At 58.4% G+C, this 24,213-nt stretch overlaps 8 protein-coding genes across 8 annotated transcripts; 4 read left to right on the top strand and 4 right to left on the bottom strand.

Moving 5' to 3' along the window:
- Positions 1-854: 854 nt before the first annotated feature.
- EsH8_III_000140 (uncharacterized protein) lies at positions 855-2,219 on the top strand (the record flags this gene model as incomplete). Its single annotated transcript, XM_083261865.1, has 1 exon — positions 855-2,219. One exon carries the CDS (start codon positions 855-857, stop codon positions 2,217-2,219), a length of 1,365 nt encoding a protein of 454 aa, XP_083122352.1.
- A 310-nt stretch (positions 2,220-2,529) lies between these two features.
- On the bottom strand, positions 2,530-4,253 carry EsH8_III_000139 (cytochrome P450; the record flags this gene model as incomplete). The annotated part of the gene is made up of 3 exons (XM_083261864.1): positions 2,530-3,776; positions 3,832-3,867; positions 3,926-4,253. 3 exons carry the CDS (start codon positions 4,251-4,253, stop codon positions 2,530-2,532), a joined length of 1,611 nt encoding a protein of 536 aa, XP_083122351.1.
- Positions 4,254-7,000: 2,747 nt separating this feature from the next.
- On the top strand, positions 7,001-8,557 carry EsH8_III_000138 (uncharacterized protein; the record flags this gene model as incomplete). The annotated part of the gene is made up of 1 exon (XM_083261863.1): positions 7,001-8,557. One exon carries the CDS (start codon positions 7,001-7,003, stop codon positions 8,555-8,557), a length of 1,557 nt encoding a protein of 518 aa, XP_083122350.1.
- Positions 8,558-9,895: 1,338 nt separating this feature from the next.
- Positions 9,896-11,461, top strand: EsH8_III_000137 (uncharacterized protein; the record flags this gene model as incomplete). Its single annotated transcript, XM_083261862.1, has 3 exons — positions 9,896-10,209; positions 10,264-10,436; positions 10,506-11,461. 3 exons carry the CDS (start codon positions 9,896-9,898, stop codon positions 11,459-11,461), a joined length of 1,443 nt encoding a protein of 480 aa, XP_083122349.1.
- Positions 11,462-11,913: 452 nt separating this feature from the next.
- On the bottom strand, positions 11,914-12,777 carry EsH8_III_000136 (uncharacterized protein; the record flags this gene model as incomplete). Its single annotated transcript, XM_083261861.1, has 1 exon — positions 11,914-12,777. The coding sequence occupies one exon, from the start codon at positions 12,775-12,777 to the stop codon at positions 11,914-11,916; it is 864 nt and encodes a 287-aa protein (XP_083122348.1).
- Positions 12,778-13,347: 570 nt separating this feature from the next.
- On the bottom strand, positions 13,348-13,881 carry EsH8_III_000135 (uncharacterized protein; the record flags this gene model as incomplete). The annotated part of the gene is made up of 1 exon (XM_083261860.1): positions 13,348-13,881. One exon carries the CDS (start codon positions 13,879-13,881, stop codon positions 13,348-13,350), a length of 534 nt encoding a protein of 177 aa, XP_083122347.1.
- Positions 13,882-14,767: 886 nt separating this feature from the next.
- Positions 14,768-15,718, bottom strand: EsH8_III_000134 (uncharacterized protein; the record flags this gene model as incomplete). The annotated part of the gene is made up of 2 exons (XM_083261859.1): positions 14,768-15,324; positions 15,388-15,718. The coding sequence occupies 2 exons, from the start codon at positions 15,716-15,718 to the stop codon at positions 14,768-14,770; spliced, it is 888 nt and encodes a 295-aa protein (XP_083122346.1).
- A 1,609-nt stretch (positions 15,719-17,327) lies between these two features.
- Positions 17,328-23,232, top strand: EsH8_III_000133 (glycoside hydrolase family 55 protein; the record flags this gene model as incomplete). Its single annotated transcript, XM_083261858.1, has 4 exons — positions 17,328-19,584; positions 19,681-19,746; positions 19,809-20,995; positions 21,055-23,232. 4 exons carry the CDS (start codon positions 17,328-17,330, stop codon positions 23,230-23,232), a joined length of 5,688 nt encoding a protein of 1,895 aa, XP_083122345.1.
- Between the last annotated feature and the right edge of the window lie 981 nt (positions 23,233-24,213).

The following is a 24,213-nucleotide window of genomic DNA, read 5'->3' as shown; positions in this document are numbered from 1 at the left end:
CTGTAATTCCAGCACTGTAGCACTATCCCAAAGTCGCGATGAAGAGCGGCCTTTGGTTTTTGTAATCCACGGTTCCCTTGAACTCACACTTTAATGCAGTGGACTTTCTACTCCATAATCTACGAATGCACCATTCGTGGAAATTTTGGATTTTCCATGCTTCAGTATGGCGCTGGTGTCTTGGCTGTTGAGTCTCCAACTCCGCCACCTCAACGGCTAACGACAACCTTGAGCCGCTGCTTCAACGAGTGCTTCTTACTTCTTTGTAAAGGATATCACAGAATGTTTGTGTGAGATGTTTTTATTAGTGTTAACTCAAGCTATAATTATAAAGAAGAGGACGACAAGAGCTCATTATTGTAGATTCGATATCCCCATCGTTGATCTTGCTTGCTCTCGTAGTTTCTTTCCATTGCCAAGTATTGCCAACTAATTCAATTCATACTCTAATAATCCAAAAAAAATCATGGAAAGAATGCCTCTAATTACTTAAAACCTTGCCCTATAAATACAAATAGTTTTTTCAAATAACAGATTTTGCTTCTTTTGGTGACTTTGTATGCAAGTTTGTAACCTTTTACGGTTTCTCGTATATGCAGTTGAATATTTCAATATTCTTATGGAAATTGACGGGCAACCTCTCTGGTTATTTCCACAAAGATTTCGCCAACGAGTATATTGAGAACCTTGAACTCCGTTGATATGAAACCCTTCGCGGTCTCGCTCATATATAGGTCATATTCCCAAAAAAACCACAATCTAAGCTGGCATTCTTTTTAGGAGCCGATAAAGTCTCTGTATTATCCTCTGCGTACTATACATCAACTTCAGCCAAGAATGCTTCCACCCTCACAATGGGAGCCCATAAGCCAGTTGTAAACTCATTCAAGAGAATAGCCCAGCTTATTGCTATTGCAATCACTTCCGGCAAGTCTCTCAAAGACCAGCGTCTACACGACACAGCTCCCATCGGCACTGTAGACCGCTTCGACAACGGTGCTGTCTTCCCCACCGGCCTCGGAGTCAATCAGACGGTGCACAAGTTCGACTACAGCACCATCCTCAATGCACGCGAGGTCGAGTCGGCACTGCATGGACTCGGAAAAGAATACGGCGTCCAGTTGATCCACGCTCCTCACGAGTCCTACTGGGGACACAAGTCTTTAGTCGGCTTCGTCCCCCGGAACAACAGCACCGGAAGACGCGGCACCAGATCCCATCGCGCCTTTCTCACCGCTGGCGCCAATGGTCGCGAGCGCGGCGGCCCGGACAGCCTCATCTACTTCATCTCCGACCTGCTCTGGGCCAACAAGCACAACGAGGACCTCCAGTACAATGCCATAAAATTCACCGTCGGCCAGGTCCGCCGAGTCCTCTCGCTGGGCATCATCCTGTTCCCCGTGGTCAACCCCGACGGCCTGGTCTGGGACCAGCGGTGGAACAACTGCTGGGGCAAGAACCTCAACTGGACCAGCCGGCGGCACCCCTTCACCCTGGACGGCATGGGCGTCAACGTCGACCGTAACTACAACTTCGCCTGGGACTACCGCCGCGTCTTCAGCGACAGGGCCGGCGACGTCTCCTCCGACAACCCCTCGCACGAGCTCTTCCACGGCCGCGGGCCCTTCTCCGAGGCCGAGTCGCGGAACGTGGCCTGGGTCTTCAACACGCACGCGCAGATCCGCTGGTTCCTCGATGTACACTCCGGGAACCGCGTCATCACGCACCCGTGGACCCACGCCGTCCTGCAGGCCACCAACCCCGAGCAGAACTGGCGCAATAGAAGGTTCGACGGCAAGCGCGGTGACCTGGCCGCGGGCTACGGGGAGTACATGGTCCCGAAGGACTTGAGCGTCTACCGCGACGTCGCGGCTAATGTCGCGGCCCAGATGTCGAACGTGACCGGTGCGCCTTTCAAGGATGCTTCTGCTCTTCGGGCCGAGGGCAAGAGCCCGCCGGCTGCGTCTGGGTCGGCCATCGACTGGGTCTACAGTCGGCACATTGTCAACGACCGCCTGGGCAAGACCTACTCCTTCAAGCTGAGTCTCGGTGCGTCCGAGGAGGAGGCCTACAACGTTGCGCTTAGAGGTGGCTGTTCGTACTATCCTACAAGCAAGCAGTACCATGACTCGATTCAGGAGAGCGCTGTGGGGTACATGACGTTCCTTCTAAATGCGGCCAAGTATGAAGCGATGGCCGCTGGAGGAGGCGAGGTGTAGATGACGCGGTACGCCCATGCAATCGGCTTTGGCGGGGAGGTGCAAGGATCACGGAGGAGCAATATTTTTGTGATACTGTTGTGTGTTTCTTTTGTTCATTTTCGCCCCGTAGGCTTATCTCCCCCTCTATTTTACCTTGGTATAGTGTCATGATGTTCACCCGCTTCATTGGTCTCATTTCTCATGCGTCGCTGCTACGTCCACCCGCTAGTTCTTCCTACAGACCCTGATCCCGCGAACAACGAGCACCCCCTGATAGCCACAGTGAAAGTTTACTCTGCCAGTTCATGACGTAGTCTTGCCACTAGCATCAGTTGCTCTTCTTCCGGGGCAGGAACCGGGCTTTCACGCCCGTGAGCATTGCCATGAAGTAGTACTGTATTTCGTCCTCTGGCGGCATGGTGACCTCAACGTCGAAGTGCTCCAGCAGGGCAGGGATCGTTTTGTAAACCACCAGCTCCGCAAGGTGTCTCCCGGGGCACATCCTTCCGCCCCCTCCCCAAGTTAGATTAAACCGTTCCATGGCTTTGGCGTCTCTCGCTCCGTCAAGCCAGCGATCCGGGTTAAATTCTTCCGCGTCCTCCCCAAAGATTTTCGCGCTTCTGTGCAGGGAGACAGGGTTGCACCCGACTGTCGTACCGGGAGGGAAGAATTGGCCGTGGACGGCAAGGCCCTCGGGGGGTACCGTGCGGGGCAGAGCCATCCCGAGGACAGGGTACAGTCGCTGGGCCTCCTTGATGACCGCCTGCGTGTAGTCCAGGCGGACGGCGTTGTCGTAGACCTTTGGGTCCTCTGTCGCCGTGCGGACTTCGTCCGACACCCGTCGCTGCGCTGCAGGGTGGGATCCGATCATGGCCATGATGGAGGTCAGCGCCGAGCACATTGTCTCGTGCCCAGCCCCGAAATTGGTGATGGCCATGCGGCGGAGGTACGTCTCCGTGAAGTCGGGCTTGTCCTTGTGGAGCTGGATCAGGTCGGTGAGGAAGTCTTCCTTCCGGTCGTTTTTGGCGACGGGCTTGTTGGCCAGGGCGGACGTGACCCTCCGAGAGATTTGTCTGTACACCCCAGTGAAAAAGGGCTTGAAATTCTTCGGCGTCTTGTAGGTCACGCGCCAGAGGTTCGCAAAGTTTCTCCCAAAGGTTTTGGAGAGCAGCTCTGCCTTGACGGCCAGGGGAAACAGTCCAAAGACTGATTTGCGCCGCCAGCCGAGGTAGCCATGGCTGCTGGAAGCGTGGTCCGTCTTGTCGCGCAGGTAGCCCGGAGACCAGGAGAGGACGATGGCGGAGAGGGACTCGACGACGATGATGTGCATCCATTCCTTCAGGTCAATCTCGGCGCCGTCAAGGGAGCGGAGGGTGGTAATGACCCGGGCCAATACGGCGTCGAGGGCTGGTTCGTGGCGTTTTAGGTAGGCGGTTTGGTAAAGAGGCCCGATCTGACGGCGCTGTAGACGATAGCGATGCGTATCACGCTCGGAGAGCAGGTCTAGTGTGTCTGGGGACGTGAAGGTTGGAAAGGGGGTGAAAGTAATGTCTGGTCGTTGAAGCGCGGTTGACACTGTCGAGGCGATGTAAGGTAACTGCAACGTATCAGGGGGTGTGCAAATACATACGGTAGAAATCCGACTTCTCGTAGCCGCTGCCGGCCCCTACACACAAATTAACATTGCCTGTACACGCTTTGTTGTGAGCGGTAGGTGAACCCACGGTAAATGTGCTTGAATGCATCTACAGAGTCGAACCAGACCTCATTTGGGCCAACGCGGACGACCGGGCCGTAGCGTTTGTGAAGCGTCTTGCCCAGTTCGAGCATGCGGCCATTGCGGGCATGGTAAGCGTACCAGACGTTGGATATCGCGGCCAGCCTGGGGCCGGGGGCGCGGGCAAGGGGGTGAAGAAGCAGACGGTAGCCGATGACGATGAGAAGGGTGAGAATGAGGCACAGCGAGGTTGCGAGCACTGAGGCGCGGAGGAAGTTGACTGCGCCGGCAAATCCGAGAGACAGGCTGTGCAACCCGAGTGCCGGAGAAGGCATCGCCACGCCGGCGCCTCGGAGCGAAGCAAGGGCAGAGAGAGAGGGGGGGGGGGGGAGGTAAGGGCAGGGAGGTATGTGGGTGAGTTTTTGGGGTGCGTGATGTGGCGGTTGAGGCTGCGCCGTGCCACGGAAAGAAAAATTCAGTCGCGGGCGGCGCACACGCCCTCGGGCCGGCCCCACAGGCCGGAACGGGGAGGGAATAAGGGGCTGAGCCAATAAGCTTTCGGACATGTCTGGTCGGGCTGTCCCTGCACTCGACGCTGGAGGGAGCCAGTAGGAGCCCGAGTTCAGAAGGGCTTACGCTGTCCGTTTGGAATGCCATAGGGCTCTAATGCGCCGTCTCAGGGGGAGGGCCCCCGCTGTTTCGAGCTGACGGAGCTGTAAGAGCTGGATGGGCCTGATTAGTGGGCTATCAGCTTGCAGTGGGCACCACGATGAACATCAACTGTGAATTGTGATGCAACACATGATACCCAGAACCGCTTTCCAGACCAAATGTAGACATGAATGTTTTCTGTTATGTCTCGCCAGAAATATTCTAAACCATTCACAATCGGCTTGTCCGGAGTCGGAGGGAACAGCCTCACCTTTGCCTGCACAAACCTCAGCTCAAGCCAAGCTCTTGCTCTGATGATACTGCTATCATGTTTGATAGCTTAACTGTTGACTTGTCCAAGGATCATCGATTAAGAAAGTTATGAGGGGCCATTGGGCGTTCAGGCCTCGCCCTGCGGTTTGGAATTGATCATCGTCTCCACGTCAGCTGGCCGATACTTCCAGGAACCTGGAAATTCAAAATAGAACCACCAATGGGGTCTCGACATTCCGGAATGTTTAGTTCCTTAGCCATATTATACCGGAGAGCATGTTTCTTCTCAAGACCCTCCCGCCTACGGTACGAGAGACTGGTGGAATTACGTGCCCATCGCCGGCGATGGCTTCAGTGCTGGAAGGCAAGAAGAAACGCCGGGACGGAGCTTGTCCTCCGTACGTGCAATCACTTTCCTTCATCCATGATCGGAAATGAGCCTTCCTGAATTTTAACTGAAGAAGAAGAAACGAACAGGATCTTGCTGCAGATCCAAGGACTGAGATGAGGCCGTTTCCGGACCTCGCCAGATCGACCCTGAAGCATCAAACGGCAACCCCCGTTGCAACACTCCTATACTACACAATAGGAAATCGTCATCAAAAGAGAAACCCACAAAACTGGAAACTATTGGATGGAGAAACTTTTAGCGGTCGATCTGAACATGGCAAGGTATTCTCCGTAATGGTGCGATAACTCTCGTCAATTATGCTTCACGTGCATGAAGCTAAAGTTGCGCGGCACAGGCGCCAGTGATTGGTTCGACGCGCGGGATCTCGACATGAACCATGCCCATTTTCTTATTCCACATTTCGATTGATCGACGCTCTTGGTGAGCTTGAATCAAATTGATTGTGGTGTACGTTGCCTTGCCCGAGCTAATGGTTTCATCACCTGCACTCCACAGAAGCCTTTTCGCCAGTTCCACTGCAGCACGTCAAGCGGCAAGCGGCAAGCCAAGTTGGGATGGGCTCAACTTTGTCACGAACCAGTTCTTTCCAAGAATAGACGCAACGTACGAATACGTACAACGTACGAGTACGTACGGCTTTGTTGTGGAAGAGCCGTCCACGTCATCCTCGAGGGGTGTGATGTAAGGGAGAAGAGGAGGGCATGGGATCGTCCATCGTTGGCGAATTTCTTCCACCCTTTCTCCCATTATCTCAATGGCGCATTTCTGTCCAGTCCGCCCAAAGGCCCAAGGCAATTCCGGACAGCTCATTTGGGAAAACTCGGCCATCATCGTCCGATGTTTCGTCGATTTACCACCATATGCAAGCAAATTGAGGATAAAGTGTAGTCGATTGTGCGTCGACGCCGGTTCTCTTGCCACGTTCCTCAATGCGGTTGATTCGTCCGCCCCTGGCCCTGGGGTGCTGGCCAGCCCTTCGGGGCGCTACCCGGCTCTCAATTCGGGAAGTGGGCGGGCTTGCGTGTCCTAGCCACAGGGGTGTCTCGAGCATGGGGCAAGCTAGACGACGGTCTTGACAAGTGCAAAGCCATCTAAACCAGGCGTTTCGAAACAAACGATCTCTGAAGGCCAATTGATCCAAACTTTCAGACGCACTAGACCCGATGAACACCTCCTATTCATGAGCTGCTGAGGACAGCCCTGGTGCACCCATGAAGGCCCATGGAGCCATCTCACTCTAGTTGATACTGCCGCTACTAGGGTTGGGGAGCGATGGACGAAGACGGGAAGCCGCGCAAGCGTACATGCCACCCAAACTGTTCCCTACTATGTTCAGTCAAGCATTACCTAGTCCCATGGGCGGCAGGGCTTTCTCAGTGCTTCTCGTGCATAGTGCCACGGAGTATTGTCCGGCGGGCCCAGGCCGCGATGGAGCCATGGGGTTGATTGCGGAGCCGAGCTGCGTTGTCGTCAACTCCTAGGCATGAAGACGTGCTATACTTGTGCATGTTGAGTTGACAGCCGTCATCATCAAGCTGGGTCCGGGAAACGATATAAGCGTGTATGGTTTCCAACAAATCCAGACTCTTTTTTCTCTCATCCTCACCACACTCATCTCTTCTCTCATCTCTTCAGCAACTTCGATTTTTTTTTTCATCGAAGTTTTCCTTTCACCCACAAAGCTTCTTTTTTTCCTCCACAGTCACCTTTTTTTTGCAACTCTTTCATCTTCACCTAGTCGCCAGGATGCGTTCTAACCTCATTTTCGCCCTTGTCACCGCAATTGCGGCCATCGGCCACGCGGCGCCGGCGCCCCAGGCCTCTGGACCCGCCCCATCCGGCACCGGCCTCGCTCCCCACCCTCATGGCAGTGGAGCCCCCCCGAGCGGCACCCCTCCTCCCCGCCCCGATGGCACCTTCAAGCCCACCGGCCCGCCCCCTAGCGGCGCCCCACCCACCGGCACTCCCCCGGCCCAGCAACGCCGCCGCGGCATGATGAACCGTCGCCAGAACTCCGGCGCCCCGCCCAGCGGCACTCCCCCTAGCGGAACTCCCCCCAGCGGTACTCCTCCTCCTCGCCCCAGCGGTGCTCAAGCTGAGGGTGGCCGTCCGTCTGGCGCCCCTCCCTCCGGTACTCCTCCTTCCGGCCCCCGTCCCAGCGGCGCTCAGGCCCAGGGTGGACGTCCTTCCGGCGCCCCTCCTTCCGGCACTCCTCCTTCCGGTGCTCCTCCTTCTGGTGCTCCCAAGCCTACCAACGCCAAGCGCGCTGACGAAGCTGCTCCCACCGGTGCTAAGCCGACTGGCGCTCCTCCTTCCGGCGCCCCTCCATCTGGTGCCCCGCCCTCTGGTACTCCTCCTTCCGGTCCCCGTCCCAGCGGCGCTCAGGCCCAGGGCGGACGTCCTTCCGGCGCCCCTCCTTCTGGCGCTCCTCCTTCTGGAGCTCCTCCTTCTGGTGCCCCCAAGCCTACCAACGCCAAGCGCGCTGATGAGGCCGCTCCCACTGGTGCTAAGCCCACCGGCGCCCCTCCCTCTGGAGCCCCTCCCTCTGGCACTCCTCCTTCCGGTCCCCGTCCCAGCGGCGCTCAGGCCCAGGGTGGTCGTCCTTCTGGTGCTCCTCCTTCCGGTGCCCCTCCCTCTGGCACTCCTCCCTCCGGTGCTCCTCCTAGCGGCGCTCCCAAGCCTACCAACGCCAAGCGTGCCGATGAGGCTGCTCCCACCGGTGCTAAGCCCACCGGCGCTCCCCCTTCTGGCACTCCTCCTTCCGGTCCCCGTCCTAGCGGTGCTCAGGCCCAGGGCGGACGTCCTTCCGGCGCTCCCCCCTCCGGCACTCCTCCCTCCGGCACTCCTCCCTCCGGTGCTCCTCCTAGCGGCGCCCCCAAGCCCACCAACGCCAAGCGTGCTGATAAGGTTGCTCCCACCGGTGTTAAGCCTACTGGCGCTCCTCCCTCTGGCACTCCTCCTCCCCGTCCCAGCGGTGCTCAGGCTGAGGGTGGCCGCCCTTCCGGCGCCCCCCCCTCCGGCACTCCTCCCTCCGGCACCCCTCCCTCTGACGCTCCCAAGCCCACCAACGCCAAGCGTGCCGACGAGGCTGCTCCCACCGGTACTAAGCCTACCGGTGTTCCTCCTTCTGGCACTCCTCCTTCCGGCCCTCGCCCCAGCGGTGCTCGTCCCAGTGGTGCCCGTCCCAGCGGTGCTCGGGCTGAGGGTGCTGCCCCCAGCGGCACTCCCCCTCCCAAGCCCACTGGCACCCCTACCGGCCCTCCTCCCTCGGGCGCTCCCCCCGCTCCCACCCAGAGCGCTTAAGCGCACTCTCGCGGCAGCGACAGCAAGACTGAGCCAGCCCTGCCCGCACAGCAGCAGCAAGTTCGATACCACATTGAGCCGGGTCTGTCTTCCCAGGAGACGCTGGGCTGCGGTCATCAGTCACTGAAAACAGAAACCAAAAAAGGGGGTGGGGGAAGATGGCATGAGATATGGGAAGTCGAGCCGATGCTAGCGTGACAAAACTTTGCGAGTCATTTTTTTTGCTTTGTAGATATTGGAGAGATTTGTGTGGCGATTGTAAAGTAGCATTTCCTTATGAAAACCCGAGAAATAACAGCGCTGTTCCTCGAAAAAAACAACCTCGTTTCCAGTGATTCTCCTTTTCCTCCTTGGACAATAAAGCCGTGAAGGGTAGTGGCGGCAAACGATAAACTCATGGCAGTCCTTTCTTTTTGGATATCTCGAGGTTGACCACCTCGGCATGATCGAATACCGTGGTCTTCAAAGTAAGTCGTTGCTATGGATGCATTAAAACGTGGGTAGGTAATTATAAGAGATTGCGGCGATAAGACAACCTAGTCAAGGTAGAGACATATATGTACTGATGCGGTGTATACCGTCCAATAGAGAGTGCTAATAATCGGCCAATGATGCACAACTACCAAAAGGACTGAAGTGTGTTGGGCTCCGCTACCCACGCCTAAGCATGTGTACCTAGTGACATGGGCTGATGAGCGTTTAGACGCGAAGGTGCCATTTCTCACATCTGTATTCAGAAAGCGCTCGTGACCGGCAAATAAGGGGGGCTAGGTGGCCTATCATACGGTAAATTCACGTATCCCACCTTGGCATACAATGCTGCGCCTCCGCCACTTCAGCAGGCTGAGATATGGTACCAGACCAACCATTCAAACATGGAACAGAGGGATTAATATGCAACGGTTTCTCCTTTGAAAACCAAATGGTTCTTTCAATCAGCCTTCTACTTTTTCGCCCCACCTCGGAGAGTTGAGTGTGTTCAATACGATTTATCCTTGCAGTTCCATGTTACCGAACGAACATCAACCACTCCTGCCGACAGAGGCGTCTTTGTCAGACATAGGATATTAGCAGGCGGGGTGTGTTCGTCGGAACATTTCACACGGCTTCCAAGGTTAGTGGAAAGCGACTGCCCAACATCCATCCAACAAAGACAACCGTGGCATTGTTGTCCGAATCATAGGCTTAAGTTGGTCAACGTATTGACAGAAGGTTTTAGATGATGAAATAAGCGCTGAAGATGGCCATGGATCTGGCTCCGAAGCAAGTAGTACGGATGAGTCACCCAGCGACCATGATCTGGAGCCACGGCCAAGCCCCAAGAAAGTGTTTTGGGTGATGTGGTGCGCGGAGGCTGGTTTGTGCACTTTAGCTTTGGCATCTCTCGCTGCGCAGGCCATTTTATTACAGCAATACGATGGCAAACCCCAAGAGGCCTGGCACTTTCCCCTATTCAAACTGGACGGTGTCATACAGATTCTAATGGCGTGGTTCCGAAATTTTTACATGACAGCCGTTTTTTTCATCTGCTTCCAGCTAAGATGGATGCCCAACAAGCACCAGTATCACAGGCTAGGCGACCCCGAGCTGCCCGAAGAGGCCTCAAAGGGTTTCTGGGGAACCGTCAAGCGGATCTGGAGGTCCACGACATTGTCAGTCGGCTTGCGAAGTTTGGAATACTGGATTACCACTGACGATTATCCTAGCTACCTAATCTCCATCTTTTTGTTTTGGACGTTTACAGCTACAGTCAGTGACAACGCCGCGAAATACTTGGTTACCCTGCAAGTAGATCAAGTTGAAAGTCCTTCGCAGACCAAGATCGGAGCTATCGCCAGAGGCAGATGGGCCAATTCCGTGGAAGTATTTAATGACACCTGTGAGTGACTCGAGGCGTTTGGAATGTTGTAAGGTTCTTTGGCGGCCAAGTTACTGACAGTCACCTCAGGGACTCCTCGATCCGCGACTAAACTTGCCATGCACAATGGATTCATCTCCCCAAGCATCGAGTTTCCACAAGTTAATTGCCCAACAGGGAGTTGCACCTGGCCCATCGTTCCTACGGTTGGGGTCTGCGGTTCTTGCGTAAATCTCACAGACGAGATACACGTCAGCCGAGGCCCTCCGCCCATGTGCACCGTAACATCACCAGATGGTAGCCAGCTCTCCGGAAAGTGCAACGCGAACAAAGGAGAAAATGCTGAACCGATGACTGTGTTCACCATAGGCAACGGTTCAGGCCGTGTCTTCGACTCCTCGATTCCTCGTATGGTCAAGTCGGACGCGTCCAACCTCATCGCCGAGTTCAGCGCTTTGGGGGTTCCGAGTAGCAAGCTGCCGCAAGCGACGCTGAAAGAGTCTCTGGCTACTGAGTGCACCATTTGGTATTGCCTACAGGCTCACAATGTCAGCGTAGAGTTGGGAGAGCTCAAAGACAGTGTGGTTGATACTTGGAGTGAGATATCCGGAAGCTCTTATCCTGATGGCAGCAATGTCACATTCACGAACATTCCCTTTGATTTCAACACCGAGGCTAACGGGCTGTATGAGATGGGCCCTATGCAAGTTTATGCCATGAGAAGCTACGCGAAGGAAGTTATTGTGGGAAATGTTAGCGTTGGGGATGCTTTGGGCGTTGTCTCCATGTCGATATCTGACTACGCCGAAGGCATGCACGCCGGGTTTGACAACGTGGATACTTGGATGGAGCGGCTCACGAGGAGCATGACAAACGACATACGCCTGAACAACAACGAACACACAGAGGGTAGCCGCTTCCGAGGCACGATGTTCGTCAGTCAAGTTACCTTCTTGGTGCACTGGGACTGGATGCTCTGTCCTGTCGCCCTCATTCTCCCGTTGATTGTATACCTCATGGTTGTGCCTGTTCGCCGTTTCTTTTAATGGACCTTGGCCGAGACTGTCCGAATTTGTACGCTGCTATTTGCATGAGTGTCCAAAATGGGGCGACAGAGAAGATTGCATGATGAATATCGAAACCGGGCGGGTTGTAGAGAAATTTCTGGTGTGTATTTTAGACGGCTAAGAGCAGAAGATCACGATATAACAACCCGCATACATTCCGTTCATATCTCGGTCTAACCCATGGTTATTATGTTTTGTGCTTTGTGTAGTGGCAATGTCCTGCGAGCCACAATATCCTGGCCGGGTGATTGCGAACAATGCCTCTGTAGACGGCCATTGTTGAACGCTGACCTGCCACTATCTCACTCGAGTGCAACCAGCTCACCCGCCGCCTTAAGGTTGCGCGACTTGAGTGAGCAGGGTGAGCGGGGTAAGTCAGGTACCTCTGTATAATAATAAAATCCTGTTTGTTGACCAGCTAGGTACTAATACTAGCTTTGCGGCGGGGGCGCCCGTCCGCCGGCCCTCGTCCTCGCTTCGTCGGCCCACGACGTCCACAAGCCCTCCCACCCCGAGATGCGCACGTGGGGCTCGGCGACCGGGTCCGGGATCACCGACCGGAGGCCCACGTCCCGCTCGCCCTTGAGGAAGACGCTGGCCGAGGACACGGTCGGATCCACGTACACGACCTCGTCCGGGAGCACGACGGGCTCGCCGCAGTCCGCATGCATCTGGCCGCGCGAGGCTAGGACGTCGGCCCGCTGCCGCTCGAGCAGCGCGTGCACGCCGGCGATCCAGTCGCCGATGGTGAGCACCCCTCCCGGTCCCTCGGCCGACGCGCGCAGCGTCGCGTGCGGCGGCGCGTCAGACGGCCGGTCGAGCCCGCAGCAGTGGACGCGCCTGACAGCCGGGATCTCAAAGCCGTCGGCGCCCGGGTCGGTGCCAGCGGCGGCCGCCAGGTCCTCGACCAGGCACCACTCGGCGTCGCCGGGCGCGGGGGCAACCATGCGCGCGCCGAAGGCCGCGATGGCGTCGTCGTCGTCCCACTCGCCGTGCTGGTCGTGCTCGTCCAGCCAGTCCTGCGCCCAGAGGTCCATGTCGGCCAGGTGAACGTCGATGGACGACACGGGCGGTCGAGTGAGCGGCTCTGCCGCGATGGGGTGCGTGTGCGGGTCATAGGGCCGTTGAGGGGAGCCCACGTCCGCGGCGTCGTCCAGCACGCGGATGGCCGAAAGGGGTTCCCACGCGCGCCAGCGGAGGCGTAGAATATGCGGGGAGGGTCTCACGCCGCCGTGTTTGAGGCGCCACTCGTAGCTGGGGGCAGCCGGGTTGGATGGCGCTGCTTCTGCCATCATACGGATAGAGGGGGTGAGATGAGCCGGTTGGATTGGGTTGTTGTTAGTGCGGAAGAAAGAACAGGCTGAAGGGGAGCGGGAATGCGGTCCGTTAAATACTTTCTTTATATATAACGTGACTGATAAGCGAGCTGTCAGATCCTTATCGCCCCTTAAAGGATACTACTTCAACTACTGCTCTAACCTTAGTTTATACTTATCTCAGGCTTTGGAGTGTATATTAAAGTTATATGTAAGTTTTGGTTCATTATAACTTAAAAGTGGTTACGTTATGAATAGCTAAAAAGTACTCTTTAAGGTCCGATTAGGATCCAAGATTTAGCTTGTCCTGACATGACAGCTGGGTAATCAATCACGTTGGAGTATTTATGTTAGCGGTACTTTGGTGGTATATTGTGCCATGTATTCAGACTTTTGGCCCCCACGGTAACTTAGGTACTAGGTACGTGGCCCACCATATCAACAACTACTATATAGGTACCAACAACCAACAACACCCCTCCCACATGATCTATCATTGACTGCCCCTGAGCCTCAGCTACTTATTCACCTGTGGACCACTCCCCCCATCTATCGAAGCTTCTTGGACCCCGGCGCCCGGACGACCTTGATGACGAGCCCCGTAGGTTTGGCGCCGCTGGCCACGTACTGGGGGGTGTTATAGTACGGGTTGGTCGTGTCCGTTTTGATGCCGATCTGGCCGCCGTTGGCAGCGCAGCCGACGAGGGAGGCCGCGCGCTGGGAGGCTGTAGCGTCGAGCCCGCCGTCAATGGTGTCGGCAATGTCGGCATACAGCACCGACGAGGTGACGCGGGGGCCCGTCTGCTTGGCCAGCGGCAGCACCGTGCCGGCGCCGGGCACCTCGATGCCCCACTCCTGGCACACGAAGCCGCCGGGCATGGTGAAGAGGGCCCCGGGCTGGCTCTCGCCGATGTAGCGCAGGTAGTCGGCCACGTACTGGAGGTCATCCAGGTCCAGGCCCTGAGACGAACCGCCGTTGACGCCGTAGCACACCTTCTGCACGCCCTCGCCGCACTGGGCGAACGCCGCGGAGGCCAGGAAGAGGGCGGCCGTGGCGGCGGGGATGACGGACGGGAGGCGCATCGTGGGCGTAGGTTGTTCGTGATCAAGAGAAGAAGCAGGAGTGGATTGGGATGTATCCGAGGACGGTCTGCTGGCTGCGAGCTTGGTTGCTTGGTTGCTTGCTTGGGTCGGTCTTGGATCAGCGTCTCGACATCCCATATTTATATCCAAGGCCACCATCACGGGAGCATCACTCCTCACCCCATGACCGGAGTCTGTTTATCCCGTCACCAGAGGCTACAAGGTATAATGAGGGGTTTGTAAGTCGACCCCACTGGCACAATACCAACCTGCCTGATGGACGGCCATGCAGTCATCACGCGGAGGACTAGACGTGGTCAGTCTGACCGCCAAGTCGCAATATTGGATCTGCAGCATGATGGCGCAGCATCGTGCCGAGTCTTCTCATACGAAGCCCCCGTTTCATGGTACCCCATCAGCGAAGTCAACAGCGCCTTCGCAGGCCATCGTGCAACTGCCCTTATGGACCCTTGAAGGTGGGCATAGGAGTCTTTGCGGCTGCATAAAGTTGTACAAATAAAAGAGTCAAATAAAACTTAACAGTCTATTTAGTACGAAACCAGAAACGCCCGCATGGCTTAGTGGCTAGGAGGGGTTTTCATCAGGCCGGGCAACTTATACGGTTTCCCCTACTAGGTAGAAAAGTAGCAGCGTGCCTACATAGTCGTTTATGAGGGCTCAAGTAGGTGAAATAATTGAAACTAGAAAGTAAAAAACAACTAGTCTAATCAAGAAAGCAGTATATCAAAAGAAGTAGGTCGGATGTACAAATAGCTGTTAAGAGTGCGAAATAGCTATTCCGGTAGACTGTAGTGACCTATATGCATATCCTACGATTTTGGCCTGTCTCTGCCCCGACGTCGTTCTTCCCCTCTAGAAAACGCCTCTAAGTGCTCGTCGGGCTCGCCCTGCTGGTGGTGGTGGTGGTGCTACTGCCGCACTGACCAAACTCGGACTGGCAACCGGCGCCGCAAAACTCGGCAGTGGAGCCGCATCGACCGGCCGCGCCGCAGCAGTTGCCCCAGACGACGTTACACGTGTAGCCGGGCGCCCCGCCGCACGTCCCGTCCGGCGTGTTGCCCGACTGCCACGGCAGATCGACCGGCGGCAGCGGCACGTCGGGCTGCGTGCAGTTGCCCATGTCGCAGTTGCCGACGCCGCAAAACTCGTCGCCGGTGCCGCACACGCCCTCGAGGCTGCAGCAGTCGCCCCATCGGCCCGCGCACGCCAGGCCGCCGTGACGCCAGCCACAGCGGCCGTCGAGCGACCAGATGTTGCCGCCCTCGCACGCGCCAGAGTGGCAGGTGCCGGGCGCGCAGTCGGCCTCGGTGTCGCCGCACGTCCACGTCTCGGCGTTGCAGCACTGCTTCTCTGTGCCGCTGCAGGTCGCGTTGCCGTTGGGCGGGCCGCATTTGCCATCGGTGGCCAGGAGCGGCTGCTTGACTGTGTGACCGCGTCAGCGTTGCTTTTATCTTCCGTGAAGGTGGCCTGCCCGTCAAAACGTACAGCCTGCGACGCAGTAGGGCGTGTCGGGCTCAATGTTGGAGCAGTCGTCCTTGAGGAGCGGGTTGAGCATGAAGAAGCGCTCGAGGCTGATCAAGTAAAAGTCGGCCATCTCCTTGCACGAGTAGTAGCTGACAACGGCGCGCGACGTGCCGTTGGAGCGGCACACGATATCGCCCACCTCGGGCGTGGCCAAGGGGCCATCGTTTGCAAGCCGACCCCATTGGTGCGGCTGGCACTCGTCGTCTGCGCGGGCCGTCCGGAGCGAGAGCAGCAACAGCAGCAGCAGCGGCAGCAGAAGCCGCGAGTTGCAAGTGACGGATGAGTGAGGCATGTTGGGACGACGAAGAAGAAGCTGCGATATGGCGTCTGCGTCAATGGGGTTGATGCTGGCCCAGAGTGATGATGGGGTCAGGGACTCAAGAGTGATGTCTGTCGTTCCCCGAGACGTGCCGAGTCGGAAGGCGGAGGCGCTTCAAGGGGGCCTTATCGGTTAAAAGATCTCATTTTACCGAGAAAAATACATATATTAGGGGTCATTTACCAACTAGAGTTTTCTGCTATTAATCTTTACACACAAGTCGGGCAAAAACCTTCATTTACACCCGCACATCGGACCTGCATGTGGTCCCTTGCTTCTCACAGTTGCATGCGGCACAGGCTGACCACCCGCTTACATCATCCCACATCTCACTTGATCCCTAGAGGTTTCCCATGCCGCGGAATGCCTCCCTCCGAATGGGATATAAATTGACCTTCCTGATGCGCCGACGCAGGGTTGCATCCAGCCCGCATCAAGAGACATACCTCATCGGTAGGTCCGCCGGTATTAGCGGTTCAGGACTATTCTCCTCTAAAATTGATTCATATAAATATCAATTACTATCAGCCTTCTTTGTGAGTTTCAATAATTATAAAGAGATACGTATGAAGACAAGTCGTGCTAGAGATGGTAAAAGACTAAAAGTAATATTTCCTAACTAGAGTTATGGTAAACAGTTTTTAAAACTATAAAGCGTAATAAAACTCATGGTATACCTTCTTTTTTTATCTTAATAGTAATAAGGTAGTATTTCTACTTCCTGCTACCTATTACGGCGCTCTACCTCCTATTACCTATTATGGCGCTCTACCTCTTACTACCTTCCTACTGCCTATACGACGTCCGAATTAAGCTCAGCGCCCGAGATAAGCTTGGCGGGTCATCCCGCAAAGCCCCTGTTGGTGCTTAGAGCCGCAACCCGGCCCAATCATGTCACACCTACCCGTTAGTTGAAGTTGTAGAGAGACGCAACCAACAACTTGTGTCTTGTTGTAAGAGTACTTTTGTTGCGTCTCCACCTTCAATTAACGGTTAAGTATACGAGAAGACTCGGTCCGATACTGCGCCGTAATAATGCTTTTCCAATATTATGACCCAGAGTGCCCTGACGCCGTCAGCGAGCGAGCGGCGTAGCACTATGAAGGCATACGAAACACTGCTGCGATTAGTTGGAAAAATTGACTATGTCAGACTCTGTGATGCCACCGTTGCATGTAAGGAACTGCATCCTTCGCCGCCAAGACAATCGACCAGGCCGAAGCGCTCGTCGGCTCCAGGTCGGGCGAGCTTGGTGGTCAGATGATGGTGATGAGAAGGCAACATCTGCATGAGGCCAAGGGGGTTCAAGCAGCAAGGCTGGGAGGACGAGGAAGAGAGCAGGAGGGAAACATGGCCCAGGCTCGGGGTGATGCCAGAGCCGGAGATGAGCATGACTGGCAGCAGCCGGATGGCGGGAGCGTAGAAAAGGGAAGACATGCACGAGGTGAACGACGAGTCCAGGGGCATCTGAGCCATATCCCTCCATCTATTGGACTTTTTTTGGTGATGCTCGTATCAGCACCTTGCTCACGATCAACATCGACCCCTCTCTCTCTCTTTCTCTCTCGCGGCACTCTTAATCATGCATGCCGCGTGTCTATGGCTGCGGCTATGGCTGTGGCTGTGGGCATCGCTGTCGCTGTCGCCGCCTGCCGCGCACGCGCAGTTCATCCAGAACTACCGATGGGTGTACGATCCTGTCCGTGACGAAGACATACCTTATTGGCGGCCGTCCCCGCAGGTTACGCAACAGCCGCTGTACACGCTGGCGCCACACGTGGTGGTGCTTGAGTACAACTGCGCCTACATGACGGCTATCTGCCAGAACGCGAACCAGTACCTCCAAAGCCCCATCAACCAGGCCAGGCGGTGGCAGTCATTATTCGCATTTGACGCCGACACGCAGCGATCCGCCGCCCGAGGCAACCGCATGTGCCCGACGGGCGTCAACGGCTGGAAGTCTGGGCACCCGTGCCCCGAGGTGGCCGGCGTCCCTGCGGGGAACCTGGCGCAGCCACCGATCCAGCGGTACGACCGGGGGGCGCTCCCGGTGCCGGCGACCAACCCTTGGCCGCATGTGGCGATCAGGCAGCCGGCGCTGCAGCCCAACGGCCGGCGCCTCTTCTTCGTCCAGGACGATGTCGACCCCGCGGGGAACGTGGTGCCCTCCAAGCTCGAATATACGTGCGACGAGTTCCCGATGCGCAGCACCGTCGAGGGCGGCACGGGCCTGCCGGCCAACGTGAATCCAGGCAACGACCCGGTCGAGGGCCGCGGCCAGCCAGGCTTCACGCGATGCGCCGCCAGCCGCTGGTGCTCGCAGCCGGGCGCCGGGGGCATCGCGTCGGAGCAGAACTGGCAGGCCCGGGGGCAGCGCATGCTGCACGCGGCGCTGATCGCCACGGGCCTGCTGGTCGACCCGAACTACCAGGCCAACCATTTCGCGCGCCCGACCATCTTCCATCTGCGACTGGCACATCTAGGGTTCAACGGCGTGCCCGCGACCATCTACAGGGGCATCCCGTACCTCCCCGAGGACGTGCCCATGAACTCGAAGCGCAGGCGTAACCTGGAGGCGCTCCACCGCAACACGACGGCCTTTTTGGACTGGGCGGATCAGGCCACGACGGAGCAGCTGCTCGCGGGCGAAGGCGGCCACCGCGTCGCCCTCAGCCACGTCATGATTAACGGCACCGATGAAGAGCTAGAGCCGCTGGAGGCGGCCATGTCTTTTCCCGACTTGGGCTTGGGCTTGGGCTCTGGTTTCGGCGGCGGCGACATGGGCGAGCCGCAGCTGCAGCCGCAGCAGCAACATCCCCGGAGCGAAACGCCGGCTGGCGGGCATCTGACCACCGCCGGCGCCCCCCACAAGCTTCTCCCCCGCGCGCATCTGCTGGCCCGTTTCAACGCGTCTGGCCTGCTGGGGGAGGAAGACGCCGCGACGGCGCCGCTGTTGCGCAACGCAACACAGAAGGACCTGGACGAGGCCGTGGCGCTGGTCGACGCCGCCATCGACGAGTCGGCGCGGCTGAACGAGGCGCGCTACGCCAGCCCGGCCCGCAACGTCTACCGGCTCAAGCCCGGCACTGAGCCGGGTGGGGCCGGTGCTCGCGTCGCGAATCCGGGCCCGGAAGTGCCGCCGCCGCCGCCCCTGCTGGATATGACGCCCGAGTTGGCCGCCGCCGCCGCGCTGTTGGCCGAGGCCGAGGCGCTGCAGCTGGAGCTGGGCAACGGGAACGGTACCACGACAGCCCGGCGCCGGATGCGGAAGCGCGCGGGCACCTTTTGGATGGAGCATATCGCCCGCAGAGGCACGGTCCCCCTGGGCGACGACCCGTCGTACAAGGTGTTCCGCAACGTCATGGACTACGGCGCCAAGGGCGATGGTGTTACGGACGACACGGCGGCCATTCAGCGGGCCATGGACGACGGGCGGCGGTGCGGCAAGGGCTGCAACGGGTCGACGCTCAAGAACGCCATCGTGTACCTGCCGCCGGGGCGGTACCTAGTGTCCCGGAGCATCCCCGTTATCTTTGGCACGCAACTGATTGGAGATGCCGCCGACCGGCCCACAATCGTCGCAAGCGCGCGCTTCATCGGCCTCGGGGTCCTGGCCACCGACGTCTATACGGGCGGTGGTATCGGCATGGACGGCCTCGACCAGCAGTGGTACGTTAATACGGCAAACTTTTACCGCCAGATCCGCAACCTGCGCATCGACGTGACGCAGACGCGGTCCGCCCAGAAGGTCGCCTGCCTGCACTACCAGATCGCCCAGGCCACCAGCCTGCAGTACGTCGAGCTGATCGCCAAGGAGGGGTCGCAGCAGCGGGGAATCTGTAAGTCTTGACCACGACGTCTGTTGTTCATGTTTGGTTCGCTTGGTCCCCGGTGGCATGCGTCTGGCTAACAATCTCTTCTCTCTCTCTTACTAGTCGCCGAGAATGGTAGTGGCGGCATGATCTCCGACATAACGTTTAGGGGCGGCGAGTTTGGTCTCTGTGAGTCTTGTCGCGTTGTTGCTCGGAGGGAACCTCGATTCTGACTGACGACTGCCGCTCAGACGGAGGCAACCAGCAGTTCACGGCCATGCGCCTGAAGTTTGACGGCTGCGCGACCGGCGTGCATATCATCTGGGACTGGGGCTGGATCTGGAAGTCCATCACCATGACCAACACGGACGTCGGGTTCAAGCTGATGCGCGAGGTCGAGGCCGGGACGGCGGTCACGGCGAGAAACAGCAGAGACAGAGACAGGCGCCAGACGGGCAAGAACAGCGTGGGCAACATCGGGTCGGCTTCCTTCATCGACTCGTCCTTTACCAACGTCAACACGGTCGTCCTGGTCGCCCCCATAGACCCGGAGGCCGGCAAGGGTTCGACCGGCGTCGTCATGGAGAACGTGCAGTTCAGCGGCGTCGGGCGCGGCGTCGCCGACTCAGCCGGCAAGGTCCTTCTGGCCGGCGGCAGCAGGCACGTCGAGGCGTGGGTGACGGGTCCCGTGTACAACGCCGCCGGGGAGCGCGAGTTCTCCCAGGGCGAGGACATGGCCAGATACAAGCGTGAGGTCTCGCTGCTCGACACGTCAGCCGGTGCAGGCGCCGCCAAGTCACCGTACTACGAGCGACCCAAGCCGCAGTACGAGGGCCGCCCGGCGAGCGACTTTGTGCACCTCAAGGACTTTGCGCGCGGCGACGGCGTCGCCGACGACACGGCGGGGGTGCAGGAGGCCCTGCGGCGCGCCGGCACCGGTAAGATCCTCTTTGTGGACGCGGGCACGTACCTCATCACGGGGACGGTGACGGTCCCGGCCGGGGCCAAGATCGTGGGCGAGGTGTGGTCGCAGTTTGCAGCGACGGGCCCGTACTTTGGCGACGCCAACGACCCCAAGGTGATGCTCCGGGTCGGCAGCAAGGGTGAGACGGGCGACGTTGAGATGCAGGACCTGCTGTTCACGACCATCGGGCCGGCGGCTGGCGCGGTCCTGGTCGAGTGGAACATCAAGGCGTCGAGCCCCGGGGCGGCGGCGCTGTGGGAGTGCCACGTCCGCATCGGCGGCGCCCTCGGCACGAGGCTCAACCCGGACGAGTGCCCGCCTATCACGGGTGGCACTAACCCGGCCGGGTGCCAGGCGGCGAGCCTGATGATGCACATTACGCCACAGGCGTCGGGATACTTTGAGAACATGTGGCTGTGGGTGGCGGACCACCTGATAGACGACCTGGACTGGAACGACGCAAACAACACCATGGTAAGTCTTCATGTTCCCATATCTCATCCGGTCCGCTGAAATGTGATACTTCCTCCCAGCCCCAACTGTCCATCTACGTGGCGCGCGGCCTGCTGGTCGAGTCTCAGGCGGCCACCTGGTTGTACGGCACCTCGTCCGAGCACGCCGTCTACTACCAGTACAACCTCCACCATGCACGCAACATTTTCGCGGGCATGATCCAGACGGAATCTCCCTACTTCCAGCCCACGCCCCAGGCGCCCGCGCCGTTCGAGGGCGCCGTCGGCCGGTTCGCGGGAGACCCCGACTACAGCTGCGCGGGTGACGACTTTGACGGATGCGACTCGTCGTGGGCGCTGGTGATGCGTGGATGCCAGAACGTCTTCATCGCCGGCGCGGGCATCTACTCGTGGTTCGACACATACACGCAGGACTGTATCGGAAAGCACGCCTGCCAGAAGGCCCTGGTCCTGCTCGACAACAACCGCGCTAACAACCGTATCCAACACCTCATCACCATCGGTGCAAAGTACTCAGCCATCGTTGACGGCACGGGCATCCTCGCCATCGACAACCTTAACGTCGAGTCGCACCCGCGTTGGTCGCAGATCACCTGGCTCGACCTGCAGGCTGGCCGCGGCAGTCATATCTCGCCCGAGAGTGCCACGGTCATCCCCCTGCCGCACACCACCGTGCCGGCCTGCTCGACCTTTACGCTTGGCCGCGGTGCCGCCACAGACATACCCCGGCTGCGCCGCGAGGGCGCCCAGAACAGCGACCCCGGCCCGGGCCACGACCGGTGCCCGGCCTGCAGCTTCTTCCGGCTCGTCTCGTCGACGTGCTGCGGCTCCGGCGGCAGCCTCTGCAACCCCATCACCATCCCCGCCAACACGCCCACCCCTGCCGACATTGAGCTGCCCGCGGGCTTCAAGCCCGACCAGCCGTTCGTCGACTCGGGCGGCGTCCGGAGGCCCGCCGGTAGCCCGCTGCCCGAGCAGGCGACCATCCCGCGCGGTACCGAGTTCTCGTCGCCCTTCGTCATCCCCGGCGGCCAGCCGCTGGCGGGCGGCGAGGACGACGCCGGCGCCGGCTCCGAAAACGACGTCTGGGTGCACCCATCCATCTGGGACCAGCCCAGCCCGACTGTGTGGTGCGAGCCTCCCTGCACCATTCGCCTGCCGCCGTGGACGGGGGCCACTAGCACCATCGACTACCCGATCGTCACCGTGACCGACGGCACGTGGACGTCGCGGGCCACGCGCCGCCCCATCACCGTGACCGAGTGGGTGTTTGAGCCCATGACCATCACCGAGTCGCGCCGCCCCCCTGCCGGCTCGACGTCGACCACCTCGTCGTCCAGCGACGGCGGCATCATCATCGTGACCTGGCCCAAGTTCGACTCCACCACCACCTGGCCGCCCATCACCTACACCAAGGACGGCAGCACCCGGAAGACCCGCCCGGGCCCGACCGACCCCCCGCACCCGCCGCCGCCACCGCCCCCGGGTCCGAACCCGCCGCCTCCGCCGCCAAAGGGCAAGTGGCCCGACCCGCCCGTCGTCATTTCCCACGGCACTCCACCGCGGCCCACGACCACGCCCTGCGCCTTCCCGGCCTGGCAGTGCCCGCCGCCGCCCGGTACCCACCCAGACTCGCCGTGGGGTCGGGAAGACCCCGACGACCCCGAGGAGGAGGAGGAGGAGGAAGACGGGGAGGAGGAGATCTGCTTTGCAGACGCACAGGACCCGCCCGAGGACACGCCCGGGCCCTCCGGCCCGACGAGCCAGAGCCCGCCCCCACCGACGTCAACGTCGCGGCCGGCCGAACCGGAACCCACGCCCGAAAAGGTGTGGAAGCACCCCGACCCGCGCCAGAACGAGAGCCCGCACTGCTACAACGGCGGCGAGTACACGATCCGGAGGCTGGCCGTCGAGGCCGCGCGCGAGTTCTGCAAGGACACGGTCCCGAGGGTCCTCACCGACGGGCGCATCCGGGGCAAAAAGCTGGTGCGAAAGCAGCACAAGATCGGCGGCGGCCAGGCCATCCTAGACCTCGAGGTCCTGCACGACGACTGCGAGTACATCCACGACGAGGACGAGTGCTACCTGTACGCCCGCGTGCCCATCGACAGCTGCGACTGCGCCGGCGTCGGGTGGAAGCGGGGCGGCGAGGTCAAGAACAACTGCCTGCGCGTGAGATTCGACCCGCAGTTCCTGGACGAGAATGACGATGGGTGCATATTGTGCTTGGACCCGTAAAGGAGGGGTAGGCTTGCCACTTTCCCACTTCTGGTGTTCGTAGATTTTATCGATAATAAAGTAGAGGGTATATCTAGTCTATCTTTGTTTCCTTCCCCCTATATATGTCTGCAGTTGTTGGATAGGCTCTAGTATGTATACGTACAGGTTCTGCAAATGTAATGGTTTCCGTTCATTTACTTATTGTGATATCTAAGCTAGGTTCGTAGTATGGGGGATTCGAGCTCCATCCTCGTACGTAGCTCGAGTCCTGTTCCGAGGATTAATCGAGATACAGTGTAACAGTGGCTGACAGTAACCAACTGCGTCAATGGATCAAAAGATCCGTCGGTGCAGACTTCAAAATTATACTTGCATTCCTCGACATTGTACTTGATGCCAAGATTCTCTAAACCTCAGCATTAAGAGTTCAGTGATAGTGGATGCCGAGTTTGAAAGTTGGCATCGGGTCCATACCCCCCCGCATGGTGGCAGCGGACTTCGGCCGCCAGCAGTGAATCGGGATCAAGAATCCTTGGTGGAAGTGCTTCTCGGAAGTAGACCGAGCATCCCCCAGTGCTTGTTTCGGCTTCCCGGCCGTACATGATTTCTAGCTATAAAAGGTACCTACCCAGGACAAAAAAACAATGATAACGCTCAAATTTTGCAATTATTTAATTTTTTTTTCTTTTTGCATTAGGCATGAGTAACATGGGTTTCGGGTGCATGAGCTTGGATGACTCGGCAATGGAAGCCGAAGGTGGGAGGGGCCATAGCCCAAGACACACCCATGGCCTCGGATGGGCGCCGAAGTGCATGTGTTGAAACGGTCGCCTCTGTCCAACATTTCACTTCACACTTCTCCAAGACATCTTGGTTCTGATTAATACTATTCTTTTTTGTCAAAGAACAGAATTCTTATCCACCACGGCAACCTAGTGACACCCAAATGGCTTTTAGAAACTACATTAGCAAGTGGTAGACCAGGAGCTAAACGACTCG

The sequence above is a fragment of the Colletotrichum jinshuiense genome, chromosome 3, assembly GCF_051148585.1.
Source record: "Colletotrichum jinshuiense chromosome 3, complete sequence".
In the NCBI taxonomy this organism is placed as follows: domain Eukaryota; kingdom Fungi; phylum Ascomycota; class Sordariomycetes; order Glomerellales; family Glomerellaceae; genus Colletotrichum; species Colletotrichum jinshuiense.
Note: the sequence above shows the minus strand (reverse complement) of the source record. Positions and strands in the feature narration are given on the sequence as shown.